The sequence below is a fragment of the Clarias gariepinus genome, chromosome 1 (assembly GCF_024256425.1).
Source record: "Clarias gariepinus isolate MV-2021 ecotype Netherlands chromosome 1, CGAR_prim_01v2, whole genome shotgun sequence".
NCBI lineage: Eukaryota > Metazoa > Chordata > Actinopteri > Siluriformes > Clariidae > Clarias > Clarias gariepinus.
The window spans coordinates 27,752,047-27,777,847 of record NC_071100.1 but is presented as its reverse complement, the minus strand read 5'-3'; the positions used below and the strand labels follow the sequence as shown (position 1 = coordinate 27,777,847).

General features: G+C 40.6%; 1 protein-coding gene across 1 annotated transcript in view; it reads right to left on the bottom strand.

Moving 5' to 3' along the window:
• adam19a (ADAM metallopeptidase domain 19a) overlaps positions 1-25,801 on the bottom strand; it is an 87,916-nt gene that overhangs the window by 20,950 nt on the left and 41,165 nt on the right. The window contains exons 4-7 of the mRNA XM_053513767.1: positions 16,275-16,350; positions 8,851-8,930; positions 4,869-5,052; positions 1,154-1,219 (exon numbers count right to left, since the gene is read on the bottom strand). Coding sequence (XP_053369742.1) covers positions 1,154-1,219; positions 4,869-5,052; positions 8,851-8,930; positions 16,275-16,350 — 406 coding nt within the window. The remainder of the gene's footprint in view (positions 1-1,153; positions 1,220-4,868; positions 5,053-8,850; positions 8,931-16,274; positions 16,351-25,801) is intronic.

Here is a 25,801-nt window from a genome sequence, read left to right as displayed (position 1 = left end):
CACACCCGATTGTGTGTGGAATTTAATAGCGGAAAGGTGCTTCATATTAGATGACAAGAGGAACAAACCACAGCCTTCTTCCTCTAATAGTTTAAGTTTGGATAACAAAAATAAAGCTTAAATAAAATCTCGTCTGGATTCCCCCTGCTCTGCTATTAATGAATATTGTGCTATGACTGGGAGTTTGGGAGAGAATGTTTGGTGACTTAACCTGAAATCTTCACCTAACTTTAGAAATTCGAACTAAATTTTACAAACGTTTGCTTTAACTTACATCCAGAAGGAGCTAATCAACACAGAACTGTTTTTGATAAGAGCTCCAGAAGCTTCAGCTACCATCTGGTAATATGAAGGTCTCCAGGTCTCTTCTGGCTTTTATACATTTTTATTAATTGGTATTAGCGGAATATGTTGGCTTGAATGCGCGAACAGTCCACCGTTCATTGAGCGCACTCAAACGGTAAACTGAGCGTTTCATATTCTTTGAGCTGAAGAAAGATCATCTCCTTCTGTCTCTTTCTCTCTCTCTTTACTCAGACAAGTCAGTGATGAAGAGAATCACACAAGGATCAGAAGCCCCTAGTGACGTGAAACAGCGCGCTACTCAGGGTACCTTGTAAAAAAAAAAACTAGGTCATTATTAACTAATTGATTTTTGTGTAATCTCAGTTCCAGTTGAGCTGTGAATGTGAACTTGTTCATTTGAACGTTTGAATTAGCTCTTGTGAAGTGTGAACTTCCACAACGTTTAACAGATGGGTAAACGGGTTTATTTTTATGTTGCAAAACTGCTTTAAGTGAAGAAATTCCAACTAAATTAAAGTTGAAGGGGAAAAAAAATCTATATTTTTCATAATTTGGAACGATTTCAAATGTGCAAATGTACAGTATGTACAGTAACGTGTACTGTAATAAAAGTCAAGTTTTGATACTAGCGTTGAACATCTTGTAACAATACCCACCCAGCCGCAGGTCAAAGCCAAGGCCCTTACTAATAGCACATTTAGTTATAATACCTGTTTGCTTTGTTTTCCTCGCATCCTAAGCTTTAGAGTTATGTGTTGCCGAACACTGGGTGTGAAATCTGCATAGCATTTTTACAGCATAAGCTTTAATTACAGTAGCTGTGGGTGCAGAGAGATCAGGGGCTTACCAGCGTGTTGTCAGCGACTATATAAAGCTCCATGTACTTGGTAGTGCCCCAGGCATTTCGTTTCACCTGCGGAAGTGAAAGTATTCAAGGTTAAAATAGTTACCTCTCGTACTTGCAAACATTTGACTTTATACACCATGGCATTTTAAGATACATTACTATGTTCATAAAACTTTTTTTAAAGTGGCTGAAACTCCTTGGGTTTAATGCAGTGACCGGCCTACGGCCACATATAATTACCGCATTCGAAGAGAAAGCATGCATCGCCTACAGCAAGAGAAAATGTATCAATTTCAGAAATTCATATTCGCACCACCACCGCAGCGACCATGACCACCATATTATTCTACTGCATACGCTGACCGTAAGATCAAACTTTCATCAGTTAGTTCCCTAACTTTTTCTCTATTAAATTAAGGGATCTTACATTTATGTTCTATTCGCCATGAAATTGTCGTTGGAAATAAACTACAGTATTAGAAAAGACTTATAATAATAATAATAATAATAATAATAATAAATTCTTGTTTTTGTGGTGATCTACATAATTTAATTTGAAGAAATAATGGGTGGCTCAAGACTACTACACTGTACTGTAAATGTTAAATATCACACTAACGATAATCTGACAAGATTTAAATGGGTTTTCAGCGAAACACTTGGCACAGGATTGCCCGTCCTGACGCAACCCTCCCATTTTATCCGGGTATGCGACCGGCAATGCATCCGGTGGCTCTGAATTGAACCCGGGGCTTTCACTTGGCGAGAAACCTACCACTGAGCAATCAATGTGCATATATAAATAATAAATACTATTCATACAGAAGATGTATAATTGTATTCATGAGTGTCCCTGAATTTTGAGAACTAATTGACGTGAATGCAGGACAACCTTGGACAACAGAAGGACAATTGTCACAGAAAGATGATCAATATTAAAGCCTACATATGGCGCGCTGCATATTCTCTGCAGCATTCCAATACACAAGCTCATTTTTATTGCCAATGTGCGCTTTTCTCCGTTAATCATCGCTCCTGTCCTGCCCTCCCACAGCATTGTGGAGACAAGTGTGTTTTCACTGAGATATCCAAAAAAAAGTGTCCACTCATCTCGAAGCCTCATTAAGTCAGTCGCAGCTACTTATTTAAGGGAGCGCGAAATGGAGCTGGTTCTCTAAAAATCTGTCTTTCATAAGAGCGCGCTGAAAGATGCAATTAGCCTGATTTGCATGTGTGAGTCACTAATTCGAGCTCCAAATATGGGAGTACATTTTGATTAAGCTTCTCGAATAGGCATTAAAATCAAAACTGATTTTATTTACGAGCAGGATCCAGTCAGGAATGATTTACATCAATGGCTTCACCGCGTATGCCGCGGCTCTAAGGCGTTCAGCATTCACGGCCAGATATCGTTTTTATTTTCTCATCAACATCGCAGAATATCAGCGTTTTGTTTAAAAAAAATAAATAATCAGGCTTTCCAAATGAGATATTGCTTTCCTGTGGTTCCACTAAGCCATCAGATCAAAGCACTGTTCATTAACTTAAAACGTCTTCATCATAATGTCATATTTGCTTTTCTCAACAGGGCATAAATGACTTTATATGATATTAAAAATTGGATTGAATATGGTAAAACTAAGCCATTTTGATGAGCTGCTAATGAAGACAAAGACAACGGGTCCATTCAGCTTATTTGCTTATGTACAACCCTGTGTTGCTTCGCAGATACACACACATCAAGAGCTTTAGCTTCCCTAACAGGAGATGGGATTAGTGTCTAAGCTGCCCAAAAAGGACAAACACATAACAGATGTGAGGAGATTAAGTCTTACACCTATCAATAACCCCTCAGGCTCTTCGTCGGTTTTAATGGTTCAATTGGGTTTAACTGCTCGAACGCATGAGAGTGCATAAGTTTTCCCTCCCTGCCTAAGTTAGTAGAAAATGAACTAGGAGTTGTTAGGCAGGTGGTTCGTCTTTTTACCAAAACAGAAAATTTTGTGGTACATGGGCAGCTTCTATTCAAGGAATGACATAACCATGGCAGCACAGAGTATTTGGCTGTGTGTGTGTGTGTGTGTGTGTGTGTGTGTGAGGGGGGGATATCTTTGCCTATATTACGTACAATTGAAGTCCCACAGCAGGCAGAAGAGATCAAGCTCTTACTTTGATAATGATAAAATGACTCATTGTTATGAGTCTAAAGAGTCTCGCAGATGCATTATGTTGAGATAAGCTTTCTGCGCAATTGAATGCTTTGGGGTTTTGTCATGAAATTGCTGTTTTTCCCATATTTGCTTGCAAGACTCTGCCTAAACAGTATGTGTGAGCGCATATGAGCGTGTCCAGCCTGTAGAGCATACTCAAAGCCCCTAAAAACATGGAAAAAACATGATTATAAATTGAAGTTAGGTAAGCACTTATCTTGTTACATGTGTATTTGTATAAAAGAGCTGTTGACTCCTTAATTCTAATTCTAGGAGGGTGTAGATTCATTTCTTTAACAGTAGCTCTGACAGTAGTGCTGCTTGGGGAAAGAAAGTGCTAATTCTGGTATGTTATTGTTTCTATAGTAACCCTGGGACTTGCATGATATATGCTCAAGAAATGGATCAAAAGGATTAAAAATAGGCATGTACAGTTGTTAAAATAGTGAAGTTTTCAATTAGGAGACACTGATTTAGTATTTTTGGAAGGAGTCTCCAGTGCCAAAACACTGAAGTAAGCAGGGACGTATTTCATGGATAAACAAAATTGTGATTTGCCAATTTCGATAATAAATATGGTCAAAGTCAAATTGCTGTTCTATAAGAAGAATGAAATACTTCGAGACATGCTGCTTTGGGAAAATAATCGACATCAGGGTAGTAATGACATCACTACCAGACAGTAAATTAGTTTCCTATAAAACAATTTTTTCTATTTTTTATATACTGTAATCGCTTTGAAAAAAAAATTCCAGAAAAAAAAAATCATATTTAACTTTTCAAATATTTCATGTCTTATGTCAAAAATTATTAAGCTTATTTGTTGATATTGTTAATGAATTCAATTGAATTCCGTGCTCTGTTGGCAGTAGGCTGTGTTATTTTCAGCGAGTTATTTCTATAAAGAACAAATTCATCTGCCAATATAAAAAGAGATTTTAAAGCTTAGACTTACCGTAGTAACACAGTGACCAAAAATCTGAAATACACTCTAGATAATCCTAAAGACTAACCTTCAGACCTGAATGACCTCATATGAGGACATACATTTACTCCCAGCTATATATATATATATATATACAGTATATACACACACACACATTTACAGATCTTGCGTGAGGACCATTAGGTATAATTCTTCTTTTGAATGTCCTCTTGTTTAAAGACAGTGATTAAGTTTGAATGCATCAGATGCTTATAAAAAACAAAAGTGTATACTACATTTACAGCATTTGGCAGATGCCCTCATCCACAGCAATTTTAATTTTTATCTCATCCTTCTATCTGAGCAGTTAAGGGCCTTGCTCAAGGGCTCAACAGTGGCAATTTGGTGATGCTGGGATTTGAACCTGGGCTATTAGTTGTCCAACATCTTAACCACTGACATCCAGGAGGTTTAAAATATGGCATTTATTTAAAATATTGTTACACGCTTAGACATATTTTTTGCTATGTAATAACATAATACTACACGTTTTATAAAAACACTGTGTTTACTAACTGACCCTTTGATGCAAAGGTTTAAGAAAACCGCTGAGAAGGCCTTTATGTCCAGTTTCATGCCCATGTCCACATGTACCACCTTTAATTGGCAAGTCGTCTGTGTGATAGAAGATGTGGTGAAGAACCTCCTGCCCTTCTACTGGCTCCAAGTAGTAGGTGTCATTGGAGTTCAGTGCAATAAGGCCCCTGAGAAAGGAATTAGGAACAGAGCATCAAAAAAAATCCATGTCAAAGACAGACAGCACTCTTTTACAACAGACATCACTGAATATCATTTGCATAGCCTTTTTTTGGTTTGTTTTAAATTAAACATCAGCAGAGGGCTCAGGGAGGCTCTAAGACTTTTTTGCCTTCATACTAAATAACTGTAATTAAAAGTCCAGTAACTAGTAGCCCTGTTAGGACTGCCGTAATTGTACACACACACACACACACACACACACACACACACACACACACACGTTGTGATAAGGGACATTGTAAAAAGTGAGTCTTTTGTCTGACATGAGGGCAAGTGCTTGGCCATGAGTGACGCAGGCTGTACTGTAATGGTCGCTGGTCTTTTCTAATCATGGAAAAAGCCACTTTAAAACACCCATGAACTATAGCAACAATGGGTCTCATTTGTCAAGCTTGGGTACGGACAAATTTAAATCGCTCGTTGGAGCATTTACAAAAGAATTCTGCTGTTCATTAAAATCCTGTCGGGAAGCCGTTGGAATCCAACGAGAGCCCTGGAGTGTGTGTACATTTGCAGAAAAAAAATAATTGTGTATCCACTGACTAAACAGCTCCGAATCACGCATTTGGTATACATACAGTATTTATCATTTAAATACTGTATGTATACCAAATGTATTACATAGCTATCATTAAAATGCACACAGAAAGCCAACACAAATCCATACATGAAGGCAAATAATAATAGGGAGAGTCAAAAACGATTTAAACTCTGGTTATATTAAAACTTCTGTTGGCCGCACTGTCTGATCAGCGCTTTCCGTTCAAGGCTACGACCTCCCCAGTCACCGCTGTGCAGGTGTGAACACGTTACATCAGTTCATTTGTAACTGTGATGTGAGCAATAACGGATGCCCCACTTATGATTCGCATAAAAGTGTTCAGTAATTCGTTTTTTTATGTGGTTTAAGGATGACAAAGTGTTTGGATATAAGCAACCAAAATTTGGGCCGATACTCTAAGGAAGGTAAAAGTTTCTTAAAGAGTATCATTACCGGTGACGAGACATGGATTTATCCCTATGAGCCTGAGAGCAAACAGCAGAGTATGAAACGGAAACGTCCTTGATCGTCCACTGAGAAAAAGTTCAAAAGTCAACCATCAGCTGGAAAATTTATGCTTCCAGTTTTCTGGGATTCTCAAGGGCCAGTATTGGAACATTATCAGGAACAAAGTTCAACAATTACCGATCTTTATAATGAGAGGCTTATTGAAAAGCTAAAGCCTAATCTTCAGCCTAAGGACATTGTGATCTTGCAGTACATTGCACATGTGCACACTTTCGTTCACACTGTCGAAATCGTTTTGAAGCGTTAAAGCGTTCTATCTATAGTCCTGATCTTTCTCAATCAGGCTTTTACATGTTCGGTCCTCTGACCGCAGCCCGACGAGGACGAAGATTCACTTCTGATGAAGAAGTGAAGACAGCAGTGCATTCGTGGATCGCAGCTCAGTATAAAACATTTTTCAATGAGGGAATACAAATTCAAAAAGCTTGTTGACAGATGGACAAAGTGTATTAAAAAGCATGGACATTATGTCACAAATGATGTATTTGTCTTTTCTAAAAGTTAATTATAATAAATTCTACAGCCAGAGTTCGGATGATTTTTGACTCACCCTTATAAGACCAGTCAGTCAATTATAAATAAAGACGTAAAGAAATGTCATTGTATAAAATAAAAAAGTTGGGAAAAAAAACAGTTAAGTGCTATGAGGGTGGGTGTATTACATGCTAAAATAATTAAACATGGACTTTTATATATCTAAAGAAAAAAAACATTCTGTTCTTTTTAGCATTCTGCGAATCTATTGTTTGCTATTTATTGTAGACAATTTCTGTTTACGCTTCAAGGCTTAAACTTATTACTAGAACGGCAGCTGCTCTCCTTAAGCAGCTGCCAAAGCCACAAAAAAAGTGCAGAATTATTCTGAATATGTGCGTGATGTACATCCTGATCGCTGAGGCCTTGGGGAAGTTCTGCTTCACTGTGAATCGCCCTGGCGTGACCTTATTATGTCTTTAAACATACTCCTGTTTTAGAAAAATAATATAAAAAACATGCTCGCAATATATGCTAGGAATTTTTTCAAGCTCCTTGTCACTGTCACAGGGATTCAATTTAACACATGCTGATCATTCTATACTGCAGCACTGTCAATGGTGTGACAGAAAAAGAAGGAAAAAAACACACACACCACCGCAGCGAGAATCCTTAAACATTTTTATGAGGAAATTCTGTAGAGCTTACACGTTTTTTTCCACCAAAGGCTTTGACATAATCTGTTATTACTTTATCTATTTATAATTCGAACAAACACTTAGCAATATCTGGAGAGACAGACTCCTGGGGTTGGCACTTAATAACACTGTCATTCTGATATGACTATCAAGCATGTCCTAATAGTCTGAAAATTGTTGGGATCACAGCAAATGTCTGATGATTAATGACTAGCTTGGTGTCTTTCATCACTGTGAACTGAAACGGTGTGTTCCTACTGTAGACATTTCAGCACTTTCAACCTGATGATACATGCATACAGTATACAGTATTAAACCAGGTCTGCTACAGAGGTTCATCTCTCTAGATGCTTCCTCAAACACTGGCTCATACACAGTTTATGACTTGATTCAAGGTGATTTATATAAAAATGACATTTTCACTTAAGCTCCAGAACATAGCTGAAGAATAAATTTATTTATTCAAAATGTAATTTTACATTAACCTCCTGAGACCTGCACTGGAATATTGTATAACTTGTAATTTCTCCTCACTATGTGTATGGGCGCCTGATAACTATTGAACTCTCCCGGTGTTTTCAGACAGGAAGAAATCTGTCAAAAGAATAAAAGCCAACAGTGGTTAGCACTGTCGCCTTGCACCTCCAGGGTCCAGGTTCAATTCCCGACCAGACTCGATTCCCGTCTCTCTGTGCTTGGTGAGTTTCCTTTAAGTACCACAGTCCAAAGGCATGCAGATTAGGCTAATTGGTGGTCCCAAATTGCCCATAGTGTGTGAATGTGTGTATGTGTGTGTGCCCTGCGATGCACTGGCACCCTGTCCAGGGTGTACCACGCCTCGTGCCCTAAGTCTCCTGGGATAGGCTTCAGGCCCCCCGCGACCCTGAATACAGGATAAAGTGGTATGGCCAATGAGGATCTTACACATCATTTCATTCATTTTCTATACCGCTTATCTTATACAGTAAATTGAATGTAATTTTACGTGTATAGCGCTTTTAACAATGGTCATTGTTGAAAGCAGCTTTACATGCCGATCCATTCACAGATCCTCACACACATTTAAAACGCCAGTTAGGATAATCTGCATGGCTTTGGACTGTGACAACCAGAGAATCCAGAGGAAACCCACCAAGCATGAGGAGAACGTGCAAACCTGATCCAGACTACTTGCAGAATTCGTATACTGTATGAAGTTGGGATCAAATGAGGGCGGTGAGCTCTCATGAGTTTAAATCAGGCCTAAACATCTCAGCATGTAACCATATCAGGCAGAGTGCATTAAAACGTTCTTATCTGAGTCTAAATGGAGGTTTCTACATTTATTTTTGATTCACATGACTGACTTTAAAGCACATATTTCTCAAACAATACAGCAACGCATCAAGTGAGAGCATTTTCTATTCCATTAGCTAGCGTTAGTTACCACTAAATAAACAGAACTCGTCGTGGCTTTGTTTTGACCTTAGATGTTTTAGTTACATAAAGCATAAAGCTCATACCTCACTCCAGAACATGTACTTAGAGCAACCCAGGAAGAAGAATGGTCCTTAACACTTCCATGATAAAAGCAATGGTAATCCTAAAGAGAGGGAGAGAGAAAGGTACATAGAGTCAGGGAAAAAAAAGACAGCACTGTGAATTGCGAACAGGAACAGCATATGGGACAGTTTGGCGTTCTCCTGCTTAAAGGCAGCCCTCTTGTACGATTCACAAATCAAACAGGATTTTCAACCTTTGTTTTTCCACGGGCATGCTTATACTGACTCCAAAGTCAAAGCATCGTCCTTTGACCCTTTTAGGTAAAATCCATTTTAATAATCATCCTCTTGAGTCTCCTTCCAACATTTGGGAAATAATGGTAGCACCTTAATTTTCTGAACCACGTCCAGATTGTGCGTAAGCGTCAGTCTCGGACTATTTAAAGGGCTCAGTCAAACGATTAGACCGTGAAATTAGCTCATTTATTTGAACAGAGAGGAAGCAAGGCGGGACACTCATGCACAGCGGACACACAAATCAATTGTCACTGGAGACAAGGGCTGACAATCGCCGCTGCTGACAATCTCATTGGCTATTCTGCAGCGGCTTGAGCGCGCGCGGCAGGTTAATGCCGCATGTCCGGCACTGACTGCAGGTGCACTTTTAATCGAAAATGATTCTTAAAGGATTCAAGCTGAGGGTTGGAACACACTTGGAATAGCAGTCCTTCCTGACTTCACTTTACTGTGAAAGATTTGAACTCTACTCAAGTATTACTGAAACCGAATATAATTTTGTCTGAAAGGAATATTTAATAAATATATAATAAGATAAATAAACGTTTGTGTTCACAAATGTACAAATAATTGATTAGCCTATGATAAAACTGAAGCTACTTCTTGACTTTCATTTAAGCGGATATTTGATTGATTTGACATTTTGACACAGTAGCCATATAGTACGTTTACCTTATATAATACCTTATATGATAGCTTTACCTCTGCCGCACTTATGATATTCGAGTTTAGAGATAGAAACATCTTTTTGTGTTGCCGGTTGTAAAGCATATGTGTATCAAACACGCCAAATCTCGGCTTATAATGATTAAGTGCACCTGCAGGTTATAAATAGAAGTGAACCGGAAACATCCTCAGATCAATTTTGTCTGAAAGGACGTCCAGTCACACAAGCAGTACAGCATTGGAGCACAGCATCTCGTTCCCGCTTTTTCAGGGAACAGGGTTACAGCAAAGTAACCGAAGCGTTCCCTTACAAAAGCTACACTCAATGCTGCATGAAAACGCTATGGGAACGAGAATACCAACGCTGCTGGACTGCAAGTGTCTGGACCCACTGTGTTGCGTGTGTGCACAATAGCCAAGGAGATCTCAGACCTACCTCTGGGAGGCTGACTCGAGGACCTGTGAACCCAGAGTAGCATGAACATCCAAACTATAGAATCTAACAAATGTGGGTAAAGAGAACCAGCCTGCCGCACCAAACACTTGCTGCAAGGGGATACCTCTTGCCAGCGCAATAGATGAGGCAATCCCCCTGGTCAAATGAGCCCTCATTCCTAGAGGCAAAGTGTGACCACGCGCCTCGTAGGCTAGGGCAATAGCATCTCTCACCCAATGTGACAGCATTTGTCTAGTGGCGGCCGCCCCCCGGTTGCGGCCTCCGTAGCATATGAAAAGCTGCTCTGACTTACACCACTGGCTAGTGGAAGTAAATCTGAAGAGCACGTACTGGACACAGTAAGTGAAGTCTTTCCTGTTTCGGAGCTGTAAAAGGCGGAGGAGGGAATGCTTCGAGAACAACTGGGTGCATGGTTGAGAATGGAACTTTTTGAAGGAAGTTCAGGTGAGGATGCAGAATAGTTTGACTAGCCCAGGGGCAAAGTCTAGGCAGGATGGGGAGACTGACAAAGCCTGCAGATCTCCAATTCTCTTTAAAGTAATGGCCATAAGAAAAAAAACATCTTGGGAGTCAGAAGCCTGGCGGGCACTGATTCTAGTGGTTTGACAGGGGTGTCAAACAGACCTTCGAGCACAACAGCTAAGTCCCAGGAAGGGACCGTCGCTCTAGTGGGCAGCCTCAACCGTTTAGCTCCACGAAAAAAAAACGGGCAACTAAAGGGTGCTTTCCCACAGAAACCCTGTCGATCAGAACATGACAAGCCGAAATAGCGTCTACGTACGTTCTGAGAGTACTAGGGAATAAGCCAGAGGACAACTTTTCTTGCAACCCCAGCACTGAAACAATTCTGCAGTGAACATGTTTTGCCATGCACCATTTTTTTAATACACTCCATTTGAGGGCATAAGTTCTTCTATTTGAGGGAGCCTTAGCACTTAGTATAGTTTCAATTACACTGGCTGGAAGACCAGCATTTCTTAACTGGTCTCCTTCAGGGGCCAGACGTGAAGGTTCCAAAGCTTGGGCCGGGGATAAAATACTGTCCCCTGCGCCTGAGACGGAAGATCCCTCCTCACTGGAATCAACCACTGTGAGCCGTCGAGGAGAGATATTAGATCCAAGAACCACACTCGGCCAATGGGCTGCTATCAATAAGAGGCGCAAACCCTGTTGACGGATCCTCGCCAGGACTCCCAAGAACAGAGCTATCGAGGGAGACGCATAAAGGCGTAATCTGGGCCACGTATGGGCCATGGCGTCCAGACCCAGGGAAGAGTAGTAAAATGTAAAAAGGTCCACCTCTGCTACATAAAATCTTTCCCAGATTTTACTCACCCGGAGTCCGCCCTGGCGATTTATATACGAAACTACCGTAGTGTTGTCCACCCGCACTAGGACATGGTAGCCTCTCAACTGCTGAAGGAAGTGCTTCAGGGCCAGAAATAGAGCCATCATTTCGAGGCAATTAATGTGCCACGCGAGAAAATGACCTCTCCAGCTCCCTTGGGCTGGAAGGCCATCTAAAACCTCACCCTAGCCCGTGAGAGAAGCGTCTGTCGTTAGCATCTTGCGGCGACAAGACGAAGCAAGAGTGGGGCCCAAAGTCAGAAACCAGTGTCGAAGTGCTAGCTCCTGAGACTGAGCCAGAATCAGCCAGTCATCTATGTAATTCAAAACACGAATGCCCTGGAGTCGTGAAGAACTGTATCCATGCATTTTGTGTATGTGCAGGGTGAGAGAGCTAGACCAAATGGAAGGAGTCGATACTGGTAAGCTTCGCCCCCGAAAGCGACCCTCAGGAACTTCCTGTGTTGTGGCAATATTTCTATATGAAAGTATGAATTGCTCAGATCGATTGTCACAAACCAATCCTTTGGTTGGATTTAGGAAACAATCACTTTGACAGTCAAAATTTTGAACCTGTAATTTTTCAGATAGCGGTTCAGCCCCGCTGAATCTAAAATTGGATGCAGCTCCCCGTTTTTATACCGACTGTAGTAGCCTGACACTTTGTCTGGTAGGGAAACGTCTTCTATGGCCCCTTTTCCTAGCAACGTCTTTAATTCCAGAGTCAGCATATGCGCCCTGTGAAACACGGAGGGCGATGTGCGAACTGAATCCTGTAGCCTCTCTCTACAGTGCTTAGTACCACCCAAGGAGATATACCTGGCAGTAGCTTCCACGCTGCCAGTTTCTCTGAAAGGGGCACAAGTTTTGGCAGCTCGGTTAGACGGGGGGTGTTAGATGTTCGGCATTCCTAAAACATGGCAGGAAATGACAGAAGAACTTACATTTCGTTGGAGACCGGTGTTGCCCGAAACTCTCACTCACACTCTCCCTGAAGCCCGAGGAGAGCGTGATTTTCCCCCCAAACACTCGAAACAGAAAGTCTGGAGATTGCCCTCTGAAAGAAGTTTATCACACGGAGGCACACATCTCGCTTGAAACTCAGTGAGTTGAACTTTTCTTAATTTTGCTTGTACACACACATGCAAACACAAAGCAGTCCTGAAGACAAAAAGATCTGAGGAATGTTTCCGGTTCACTCCTATTTATAACCTGTAGGTGCACTTTATCATATGACGTCACCTGAACGAGCCAAAGTTTTGCGTGTTTGATACACACATGCTTCACAACCAGCAACACAAAAAGATGTTCCCATAGCGTTTTCATGCAGCATCGAGTGGAGCTTTTCAAAGGGAACAGGGTGCCAGTCCACAGCAGTTTACACACTTTACCTCCTTAAAGCACTGGGAGGAAACCAGAGTACACGAAGGAAAAAGGGTGAGAACAAGCAAACTCCACACACTCAGACCTGAGGCAGAACCCTGAAGGTTCGAGGTAACTGCACTACCATGCTGCTGCGTAATAGCTATATTTTTATGTCTAAAGAAAAATTTATATGGGGAAAAAAAATATGTGACATTGTAGCAGAAAAACAAACAGTGTTGACAAAAGAGGCTTTTATGTAAAGCTGCAGTGGTTAAGTGTCTGACAGCTATAAGCACAAGGTCACAGACTCTGAAGAGTCAGTAACAGTGTGTGTGGTGAAGCACAGAACGGTAGCGGAAAAAGATGATATCAAACTTCCAATTTCCTTGCCTAGGTGCTGGATAAATCTTTTCTTCATCTATAGCATAGACTGTGTATCTAAAAGAAAAAATGCTTAAAATGTTAATGTAGTTAAGGCACAATTCCGGGTTTCTTCATTACGTTCTTTTGTGCAAAAGCTGCTGAATTAGAAAGCAAATTACTTGGGTAGTTTAGTATCATATTAGCTAATTGAAAATCGAGTGAGATTTGAACACATGGAATTGCTTTGGGCTTTGTAGGCTTAGATGCAGCCACAGCACATAACCATGCGGCATGATTATTTTCTGTTTGACTTACAGTTTGGATAAATCACGGACTGTCGCAGCTGTTGCGTCTGCCTCATAAACTCTTTGTCTGTCTTTTTAAAGTCACCCCGCTGACACGCTCAAAATGATTCGGCGACATATCCCAATTAGTGGCACTAAATTGGAAGTACCACATGTTTCATGTGGGTGATATTTCTTTCTCTTTTTTAAAATGAGACCAAGACCTTTTAGAAAGGACGGGCAGTGGCTAGCACTGAAAGAGAGACTGAAATTAGCAGCTGCGATTCCTCCCCAGCTTCCTGTAACAGCTGAAGCAGATGTTTCCTAATAAAGAGACAGAGCTGTACTCAGGAAGACACTCGATATGAAATAATGACTGCCAAAGGTGCAGCATTCACTTCCTGTCTTGATTTATGCCAGCGAATTAGGGGAGCTTCAAACAGTCTTTAATAACCGCACCTGACATTCGCATCTCGGTTCTGATCGTGAGTGACTGTGGCATAACAGTATAATCTGCTAAGTGAAAGATTCACATTCCATCGATTTTCTTTGATGTGTGACTTTTTCATTAATATTTCATATTGAAAGGAACACTTCTGCTGAATAGGGGGGCGTGACCGTGCAATGGGGGTGTTTACAGACTGTTAACTAATGTTCAATCAGTTAGGATGACTCTGGTAGTTTAGTTTAACAAAATAATTTCATTTATGTATTTAAGTCTGGATTTGACACGGTAGGAATTTTTTGGTTGTGAAAAACTTTAGGATGCTGTTTGTATCAAGCTGAACGGTTTTGATTATATACTGTTGCAATACACACTGGAATAATATTACAAATGGCCTCAACCCCATGATAGCATTTATTTACACTTCTTAACTGAAATACATCCATGAAATACATTCTTATAGTGCTGTTTTTATGTTTTGTTTTGTTTTTTATTATATTCCCAGCCACTTAGTCGGTTCCTTGACCAGGACTCAGACACAGGCCGAGGCTGTAAGTGCGCTGGACGCCAGTCACTAATCCATCAGGGAACCTGCTGTTGAGGCCGGTAAATGCACATTATTTATTACTTTGTCAAACAATGAGAGGCATATAATAACTCCTTCATTCAAAAAAACGCTAGACAACTGCAATTTATCAAAGCTTTAATTCAGGAAACAGATGAAAAACAAAGGGAGAAAAAAGAAACCCTGGCACTGACAGTACGAGGACATCATGGATATACAGGTGTGCTGCTTGGCTTTCTTTAAAATGGGCCGTTGTGTGAATGGACGTTGAGCAACATGAATGCTATAAATAAAGAGTGATATTCTGTTTATTGAGGTTCAATTGGCAACTCCGCAACCCAAAGTCATTTTATCAAAGGAATCCTGACTTTTAAAAACAACATTGGTCCATTGTTGTGTTTAGGTTGACTGACAAAGTCGCAACTTAATTACACCTACAGTCTTTGAGAAGATCTTAGAACGTTAGAGATTCTGCTGGAAAGCTTTTCTATTATGTATTATGTTTGTCTTTTGAACGGAAAGTCTTTATATTCTATTTAGCACACTTTTAAACACCACAAGTCTAGTCTGTGTAATTAAATATTTGCTAGACTATGAATAATGTAGGCGGTAGTTTACCTTAGCTAATGTTTTCCTACATTTCTTGTTTTCTTGCTAAATGAATGATGGATTTATAGTCAGTAATCTTAATCAGCTTGTGATTCGAGGCAGCTAATTCTGGTATTAATTATAATTTTTTTTGGTTTTTAAGCACAAACTTGACCACAGAACCAAATAGAAAACGTAATTTATTACAGGTGCCTTTGTATGATTCAGGGTTCTTTAAGATAAAACCAAAAAAACAATATATATATGGGTGTCTAAATTTCACCCATTATGTGGTTGACGCTTTGGGTTGATGTGTTAATAAGTTCTTTCCATTTTTTTTAAATCCTTGTGCAGCATCAAACTATTCACAGCAAAGGGTGAAACATAGGGCTGAATATTTTGCTTAAGAAAAATTGCAATATGCTTATTTTATATTACAGTATACTACATTGTCCGAGTGGTACATTACAAATAGAGCAATATACAGTATATTGCACGTTTTTCTACTGCAATATGGTACCGTTGGATCAGTTGAATAACCGTAGCGAGGAATCTAAATGATCAGACTGTTTGTGCTGTGCTGAGACCTTTGCACTGGAAGCGAGACAGGATGTGCGCATGATGTGCGAGGCACTTTGCATTATTTTCTCATCTTAATTGAATCTGGCAGTTCGCACCTCGCCGGCATTCAACAGGAAGATAGCGCCTCACACCTTTCTGCACAAGTGTGCAATAAACTGGCCCGGATAAAACTGCACAGTCTGCAGCGAAAATGACTGAGGAATAGAAAGTGACAAAAAGTCGCTGCTACTTTGAACTCTGTGGTTTTTGGAAGTAGAAAAGGTGTTTTCAGCAAAGTAGGTTGCCCTTTGTGCATTCAGCATTCGCGGCAGATATGCGAATGCGTGCGTGTGTGAGAGCACGGGATGCTGTCTTCGGGCTTAACCATCATACCATCATGTGGCCTAGCATGTGAAATGAATTCCCTTGGGAGAGAGAATGTAGAGCAAGAAAACAGAAAGAAAAGAGAAGAGGAGAGAAGAGGATAAGGGCGTAAATCTCACTTACAGTGTGACTGTTTGTATAGGTAACTGGCCGGCTGTCTTCATAGTGAGTCGCGGTGAAGTCTTTAGCCAGAAGTTCCCTAAAACGCACACACACACACACACACACACAAAGGCAATAAAGACAAATGTTTAAATCAGATGCAAAACAGTGGCATAGAAAGCATTTCCAATATTTAACTGTCTTTGTTTCCTCTGGTGTAACAGCTGTATCACTCACTATCTTGTTGAACATATTTTCTCTCCAGCAGATGGCCAAGTAAGTTGCAAACTAATCTAAAGAGGTCTCTGAGCAACCCATGTGATTTTCATCGAAGCCCTTAGCTAGAGTGATAATATGTTTTGCTGGCTTTGCTCTCTCAGCTTTCCTCAGCCAAATTCATTAGACACCAAGGGCAATACAGACACTATAGAAAAAAAGGTTACTCTTGCACATTTTTGGAGATACGCTTAAATTAGATAAAAAAAAAATAATAAATTAAAAAAAAATCTGGCTCTCTGAGCTAAACAGCAGATCAGAGATTGAATTCCAGCCACCAAGGCTTCTATCCAATGGTGTGTCAAGGTTTTGAGATGTGAGCTGGCAAAGTAGTAGAGACACAAAGAGGCCAACGTTTAAATATGTATGGGACAAGGTTGCGTTCGTTCCTCGATGCGAAATGAGCAGCCGCATAACGACATTACCGTAAAGATTTACTTAATTACCCCGATGTGATTTATTAATCCTGCAAGAACAGCACAAGACTACTAGACCTCTCTTAGATATTACGTTCAAGTCAGAGTTTTGGAGGCAAGCCTTATTTCAGGAACAACAGTATACAGGCATTAGCTTGCTCCTCCGTTTACTCAATAAAACCTCTCTTTACAAGTGTTATCCTTTTCTTCTGGCGTTTTTTGCAGAACGCAAGAATGGAAGGAACGGGGAAAAAAAGCTAAAGGACAAGCACATGGTATTCAGGCTGCAGGATGTGGAGGCAGAGAGAGCTGAGAACTTGTCAGGAATAAGGCATGACAAGAGTAAGGCATAAAAAATGCGAGTGTCTGATCTGCAGCCTAATCCCCACATTAACCCGCCTTCCTCCTTTCTCTCATGCATGCCTGCTCGGGATATTAAACGTGAAAGGAAATCTAATCTAAAGGAAAAACGTTTAGTAGCTTTACATTGCAACTGTTAGGGTTTCGTAGTGCATTTCATCATGGGATCTCTTCAAATGTATAATAATAATAATTATTATTGTAATAATAAGGTGGCAGGGTGGTGTAGTGGTTAACACTGTCGCCTTGCATCCCCAGGGTCTGGGTTCGATTGCCGGCCAGGCTCCATTCCCGTCTCTGTGTTTATGGAGTTTGCACCCTGTGCTTGCTGGGTTTCCTCCCACAGTCCAAAGACCTGCAGATTAGACTGATTGGCGTTCCTAAGTTGCCAGTAGTGTGTAAATGAGCATGTGAGTGAGGGTATGTGTGTGTGCCCTGCAATAGACTGGCACCCTGTCCAGGGTGTATGCCACCTCTTGCCCAAAGTCTTTTGGGATGCCAATCAATCGCATGGCACATACACACACTCACACACTCATTTACACACACTCACTCCTCTTCTATACCGCTTTATCCTGTATTCAGGGTCGCGGGGGGCCTGGAGCCTATCCCAGGAGACTTAGTGTACTGACTAATCAAATGTGTTCAAATGGAAAATATTTCTTTAATCCAACTGAAATCATTCCGATTCGAGATTCCAAACTAAATGTTCACATGCGACGTTGATTCGATGAGATGTGCGTTTAATCTGAATATTATCTTTTTGACAAGCACAAATATTGTTGTCACATTTTTTACAAACATATTTTTCTCACATCTTTTCTGATCAATCCCGACTTCTGCGTCAGAGAATTTCTACAAGAATTCAGTCTCATCTTCCACTGCTTTACTATGTGTGAAATCTGAGACTATCAGTGCCTCTTCCTCAGCCTGAGACGCAGTGAATGAAGGTCTTGAAGTAAGACCGGGAAAGTGTTGTTTTCAGCGAAATTTCCCGCCTGAAAACTCCTTCTACACATGTTAACATCTGTTTTTTTATTTTTTATTACAAGGCAGAAAAGATCAGATCAACTGTTTACATGGATAATATTAATCCACTGAAAGGATTATCAAAGGTTTACACGACCCCTCTCATTCTGATCAAACCTGATGAGGCACATGATGCAGGTTTTTTTTTTGCAATTGAGCTTTTATTCCCATTATTAGAGGAACATTATGGTTTATGTAAATCATGAATAATAATAATATTAATAAATTGAAAAAAATGAAAGAAAATAAATAATCTCAGCTCAAATGTAGACCAAGCTGAGAGGGTGTTTCACCTGACATCATCAATCTACAGTCCAGATTAGAGAGAAACCAGTTGCTTTTTCATGTCATGCTTATGTCTTCCTTAGGAACACTGGTGGCGCTGTTGAGCCAAAAAGATCCACATGAGGACAGTTAGTAAGAGCAATCTGATGTGAATGCCAGAATTCAAAACTTGGACTGAGATCTTTTTTTTTCTTAAAAGTCCCTGCTAGCTGCTGTAGAGCAGTCATGAACTCTCTCTCTCTTAAACACACACACACACACACACACACACACACACACACACACACACACACACACACACACACGTGTGTCTGTCAAGCATCAAGCTGTTGTAATTGCAGTCTCTAGGTTGTGTTTGGCATGGCAAAGAGTGTAATAGATAGCTTTCTGGCTACAGTTGAGCAGCATCTGTCTGGTTCCCGTTTACAGCCAAAGTGACAAATAAATAGGCATCATAAGTGCAGCTGGTAGAGGCTGGAGCGGAGGCATGCCCTCAACCCCCTCTGCCCTAGTCATTATTCACTAGCGCTAAAACTAATGGAAAATAAATTATACATTACAAGACATTCTACAATAAGTGAATGACAACTAGCGTTAGGCAGCTGGACCAACCCACTCATTTATATATGTATTTCTCTGTGTGTTTGAGTGAGAGCGCTGGGAGAAAGATCATATCCATTTCCTGAATACATGGTTGTAACCGAACACAGGTCCTTCGCAGGAACACAGTGGTCTTATATCCACCGTGGGTATTTTTATTCCGTTGTATGAAATTGCATTTCCACTTTCGATCTTTCCAAGTAGTTGAAGCTATACAAGAATATCACTGAAACGACACAGAGTGAAATCACACGACGGTGTGAATAGATGTCTGAAGCTGGCAGGAAGTGTAGCGGAGAATAAAAGAAATCCCGGCACATGAACAAAGCAATCGCTCAAACTCCATGATCACTATCATTCAAGCGATGGTGAATAATGCTTGGTCGTCGATCTGATGTCCTAATAAAGACTACTTTTGTGATTGCAAACGGAAATGATTTTGCTTAAGAAATTGTGAAGTACAGTAGGATCACATGGATTGATCGGTTTACGCAGACCGAACAGTTCGGGCGGGTTATTTAAGGGCCAAATGGTCTCCGAGATCTGGCCTTTCACTTCTCCTCTGTGTGTGTGGATGTGTGTTAGTGTGTATGTGAGCAACAAATGTTGCTGCATGTCTGATTCACGAGCTGAGTATGTAACCAGAGAATGTAACCGACACCAGAGTGCCGAATGAAGGTGAAAAACCCGTTTTTTTGTCAGGTTCCAATCAAACCTTGATAGCTCCAGAACAGTTAGACTAATCGTCTTCATTTAAAAGCTATACAGGGGAGGAGACTCGGCTCTTTGATAAGAGAGCGTGGGTGCAAGATTGAGCATGCACCGGAAAGAGAGATAGGTAGTTTATTGCCTAATCGTTGTTTGTCGACTGTAGGAACCCAATTATCGTCTATGGAGTGAATCAGTAGTTTCAGGGACATTTTTGAAGAGGAAATAATGTTACATGTTGTTTACCTGATGTTGTATTTGCCTAATACTAATAGTGCACTATCTCCGGTGGGGAGGAGGGATTGGGGCGCAAAGTACAACCTGCAATAATTGCCAACGTTTTCATGCTTAATGACAACAGTAGTAATGATGTAATGTCGCATTCAGTATTATATCCAACACAACCACCCTATATGTTACTCCAATATTTAAATGTCTACTGCTAACCTTCTAAAATGATATAAAAACTCAAAACACAAACAGCATCATGAGACCTGCTACAGTATATGCAAAAAAAACCTACCATATATTAGCCACCGTTCTATGCGTGAGTAATTAATTAAACACTACACACCCTGGTTTAGTGGTCAGCTCTGCCTGATTTTAAAGCTGAATTTCTCATGCTCTCAGCTACACAAAAGCTCAGCAACTCTCCCTCAATTAGCCCTGGCTTAGTGCAGAGAGAGTGTGTGAGCTCCCAAAGGCATGTGGGTAAACAGCTACATGCTCACCAAACACAACCAGAGGGGAGAAAAGAAAATAGCAATAATAAGCCCTTCACTACTGAGAGCATCAAAGCCTGGGATTGTGAAGAGCACAGTATCGTGCTTCGCCTTCTGCCCACATATGCTGTCCTGTGGCGATCACACCGATTTAAGTCCGGCTTCCCTTCCACCGATCCCAGGCCTAACCTTCAAAGAGAAACGGTCAGAATGTTCTCAGAATGGTGCAGAAAAGTGCTTCCATCATTTCGCTGGGTTTGGCTGTATGAACCAGAGGTGTGCACTGGGATTCAGGACCCAACAAACATGTTTTTACCTTCTTATTAGAAGGCGTGAGGACATTAAGATGGTGCTCACACACCACCATGAGACGTGTTTCCTGCTTATTTATTCATCATCGATAACTACTTTGTCCTGCTCAAGGTTACTGCAGTTAGATTTATTTTAACAAAAACAATCGACGATTTTCCTTGAATGCATCTAAAAATACTGAGCAGGGACAATCATAATTGTGCAAATGGGACATAAATGAATGAATAAATATGGCTATTGTTTTATTATGATATTACTTAGGTTTATTTAAAAACAACTCCCAGCAAATAGTAGTACACGTATATTAAAATCCATTTTATTCATTTAATTTAAAGAGGGGCATTCTAGTCAACCCAGGACTTGTGATGAAATTTCTAATGAATGATATTTAAAGAACACTTCAAGCACAATACGATGATGAGACTTTTCTTGACAGTTAAAACATTTGAATGGTGCAAAGGTCTTAAAGAATGCTGTACATCCATATCGTTCTTGCAAACATTACACAACACCACTTGCACATTACAGGATCTCAGCTGGGAGTTATTGCCACATCAACTTTACAGTCCTGACCTCACTCCAAGCCATTTCCACATGTATTGGCCATTAAAGCAGTTCCTGGGAGGCCGGCGTTTTAGACGTGAAGTTCCAGCGTACTGGGAAAACTTAAGATATGTGCATTAGTAGTGTAGCAGGGGCTTATATAGAGAAATATAAAAGAGGTATTACTCCCATAACTGTGTTCTGTTATTCTTCACAATTAAAAGTTCTGGTTTTATCTGAACGCCCCTTATAGATAATAAGACAAAAGATAAACAATTTAATAAAAAATGTTAAAAAAGCTTAAAAACATTCAATGCTAATTGCTCATGAATAGTGACAATAGATCATGGGATTGATATTATACCGTCATATTTTCCAGCCCTGGTAACAACTGTCACAATAATCAGACGACCTAAACAGCTGGATATTGCTAATTTGCGAAGGTGCTTTTACTTGATTTGTTAATAAGCCGTACTAGAGTTGTGATAATGTGTACACATACAGTACCGCAGCCTTCCCGCCTACGCCGAACTCTGACGGCAGGCTTTCACAGAAATCTCTTCGCGAGCCAACTGCTTTTTAATAATAAAACACTTACAGTGAAATACACATCTGAATTAGCATATGGTACATATGGAATAAAGAGTCCTGGAGCAAACACACTAATTGGTGCAGGCTTTGTGCTTTCTAGTGCAACTTATAAATAAGTAAAAAAAATAAAAATAAATGACTGTAGAAGATGACATAGCTATGTATTATATTCAAGCTAGGCTTGTGCGTAATTGCTCTTTTTTTTTAAAGCCGCTGAACAAAAAACATATATACATGTAAAGTATATTATTTAGCATTTATGGTGCCTACCTACTCGATTTACATTCTGATCACTTCTGATCATCTCACTTTTGGGCTAACTATTACACGCACCACTGGTGGATCAAGCGTTGCTCCTTGATTCAGCTGGAATGGTAAGTATCTATCGTTGCACTTACTTTTTAATGGATGTAAACGTATTCTACTCTAGGCCCGGAGCTCAATATTTCAAGAAGCGAATGCTGGGCAGGCGGCAGTGCCTGCTTGTGAATTAGTGCGGCTCCGCTGATGTAATTCTTTGAACGTGTAAACTCAAGCCACGCGATGGTGCTTAAACGGACACTGGTTTATGCATGTGTCTGTGTGCATGTCTGTCTGTGCTGTAATTAGTACATTTCTCCTGCTAATGGTGATGATGATGATGATGATGATGATAAGACCATTAGAGAAGGGTAGAGGGAATGAGAGAGAGAAAGAGAGATGTTATGGTTTAAAAAAGACAGTGTGTAAGTCTAGTTGATTTTTGAAGGCAGGATGCTTGGCTTAGACAGAGAGAGAGAGAGAGAGAGAGAGAGAGAGAGGTTGTGAGAATACTGTCTTGATAAGAACTTCCTGATTACTATCCTGAATATTTCAGGGTGTGGCTGTTATGAAGCACTTAAGAAGTCCGAAAATGCTGTTCATTGGGCTTTTGTAGATTCATTTCTTTGTTTATGTACGTCTGCACAAAGGATTCAAGGACATTTGTGTGTGTGTGTGTAAGAGAGTATGTGAATGTGTGCGCGTGCTTGTGCGTCTGCCAGCATTAAAAACAGGTGCACTTCAACAATCAGCCATTTGAAATGACTCACCACCGCCGCCACCACTCTGCCCTGTAATGCTTTATCTCCGCCAAATTGATGAATGTCCCGAGAGGACCTCTTTACTCTGTGATTGTGTGATATTAAAGCACTACTCCATCCACTTCCTATTTTACTTAAAGCGAAAAAAAAAGATCACCTTCCCGTCTCATGCTTTTCTATTAATAGTTGAATATGTATCAATGAAACACGAAGTCTGATGGTAAGTCTTAAATGTACAGAGGGAAACAGATGCATGCAGGAAGCACGTGTGGGTGTGAAAAACCCAACAAAAAACACATGCAAAATAATTTTCGACCACACATGCACCACTCCTGGGGAACCGCAACCCGGATGTTCGACTCTTCATTCACCGCGCACAAGGTGTGGATGTGTTTATCTCTAACTGAAGAAGTGAACAAAAGAAGATGGCAACATGAGGACCTACACAAAGTGTCTTCCCACTGACTCAAAAAAAAAGAAACAAACAAAAAACAGACGTTTAACAGATGTGGGTGTGGATACGTAACAGCTTATTTCTTTGTGCCTGTATCGATGGTATGACACACACACACACTCATACGCACAAAGTGTCCTGGCTACTCCCTTTTCTTCTTACTCACCCTTAAAAAACCCTTAGAAAACAAAAACCTGCAAAAGTCCAATCTTTAACACACACTTAGGAAACGTTCTTGTGAGTCACAAAGCTTCAGAAGGAATGCTTTGCTGGTTCGGTCTGTCAGTCAAGTTTGAGCGACTGATCTTTTTATTCCCGTCTGGATTACTGAGCACATGCGCAGTTTTGACAAGCTCTGTTAGGAGCCGGAGTGATTGACGATAGAAGATGTGTGAATATGTTCTGCGCTGCACAGGAAAGATCACCGAGTCACATTTTGATAACATGTTAGCATTCCACGCAATTACATGATAAATCAGCTTAGCATAAAAAAGGACAAGAGCAGCTGAGTAAGCACAATCCACCATGAGAGAGGGACAGAAAAAAAAGAGAGAGAGAAAATGACATCCACACATATCTTTTTTTTTTTTTTTTTTTTAATCAAAACAAGATTCTCATTTTCAGGATTTAGATCCATCAACATCATCCGTAAGATGTTTGAAGGGGAATCTCGCCAGGTGTTCCTGAGAGAATGAGAGTTTGGAGAGGGACAGGAATATAGGGTGGGGGCGCGGGGGGGGGGGGGGGTTGTCATGTGACGGGACATGACCTAGTGACCCTCAAAGGGTATAACATTCCTTGCCTCCTTAAACAGTACCATCTGTGGGCAATCACCTCACTCAGTGTGAGTTGTTAGACTTAAAACAAAGGCGATGGGTGTTTGTGTGTGTGTGTGTGTGTGTGTGTGTGGAAGGGGTGAGTCAAGAGGAAGATAGAGCTATAAAAAGAAACAAAGAATGAAAGAGGAGAAAAAAGGCAAAGCGTGCAAAGCAAAGCAAGAAAGCCAACCGTGCCCCCTTTTTCTTTTCCTTTTCTCCATTCTTCATTTTCTCCTTACTGGTCCACACTGCCAGGCTGAGACGCCGAGACGTGGCAGGATATTTTGAGTGGATGGGGGAGGGGCCCGGAATGTCTCTGCGCTTACAATACAGTGAGTTCGTTCACTGTATGTCTGCTGGCTTCGTGCTAAAACAATCAGATGTGTAGTTCTGCAAAAGAAGGAAAACAACCAGGCGAGCGTTTACCGTGCATTTTGAGTCACGTCCAGCGATACGATGCTGGAAGAGTCGTAAAAAACAAAATCTGATGGGAAAAGCTGTGTTCGCATTCTGGCACTGATTTTATTCACTAGAGTTACAGTTTGTACTGGCAGGCCAAAACATTATTCATTGTTAAGCATACCCCAGGACCAACCCACTAGACTGTATAGTTCTGCTTTAGCCAGACTAAAAGTACTTAAGGGACTAGGATTTGGCTCTGTATACTGTACTTGGTGAACAATAAACCACTGCTTGAGTGTATACAGATGAAGAACTGTCTAAAAGTACCCAATATGCTCTGACAATGTGTTATTACAGTCAATTGTTCAACTCTTTAATATGGAGGCACAGATGGAGAGGAGTCATATTACACAAACACCAGCTGAGAGAGGAACAGAATCGGCCTTATAGAGAAGAAGCACATTGCCCCATAATGAGTCAGTCGTGTTGAGCCAGACGTGCAGATGTTCAGGCCTTACATAAACAAAAACACGTTGTATGTTGCACTCTACGAAGGGAAGAAAAAACCCACAAGCATTTCCCAACCCTTTTGGCACGTGTCTCAGCATTAAGCTTGTCCTAGAAAATTGTCCTGAGTCAATAGTATTGCAAAACACTTAAACTAAGAAGCATTTAGAGGTTCATTTGTTTGCACGACTGCTACTTCCTCTGCTGGAGAATTAGCGGAGACTGATGCACTCATTAGCAGAGATGGATGAACTCATTGACACCTTTAGAACTATCACACCCTTCAGCTCTGCAAAGCGAAGAATAAGTGTAAAGACAGTGTATCGAACCCTTCAATACAGAGCTCTCAATTTAATACATCTAGAAACAATACAAGCAGCAGACTGAATAATAAAGCAGGTTATTCATCAAAAAATCTTTTTATGTTCTGAGAGTTGTAATAAGCATTTAAACTGAGTCAAGCT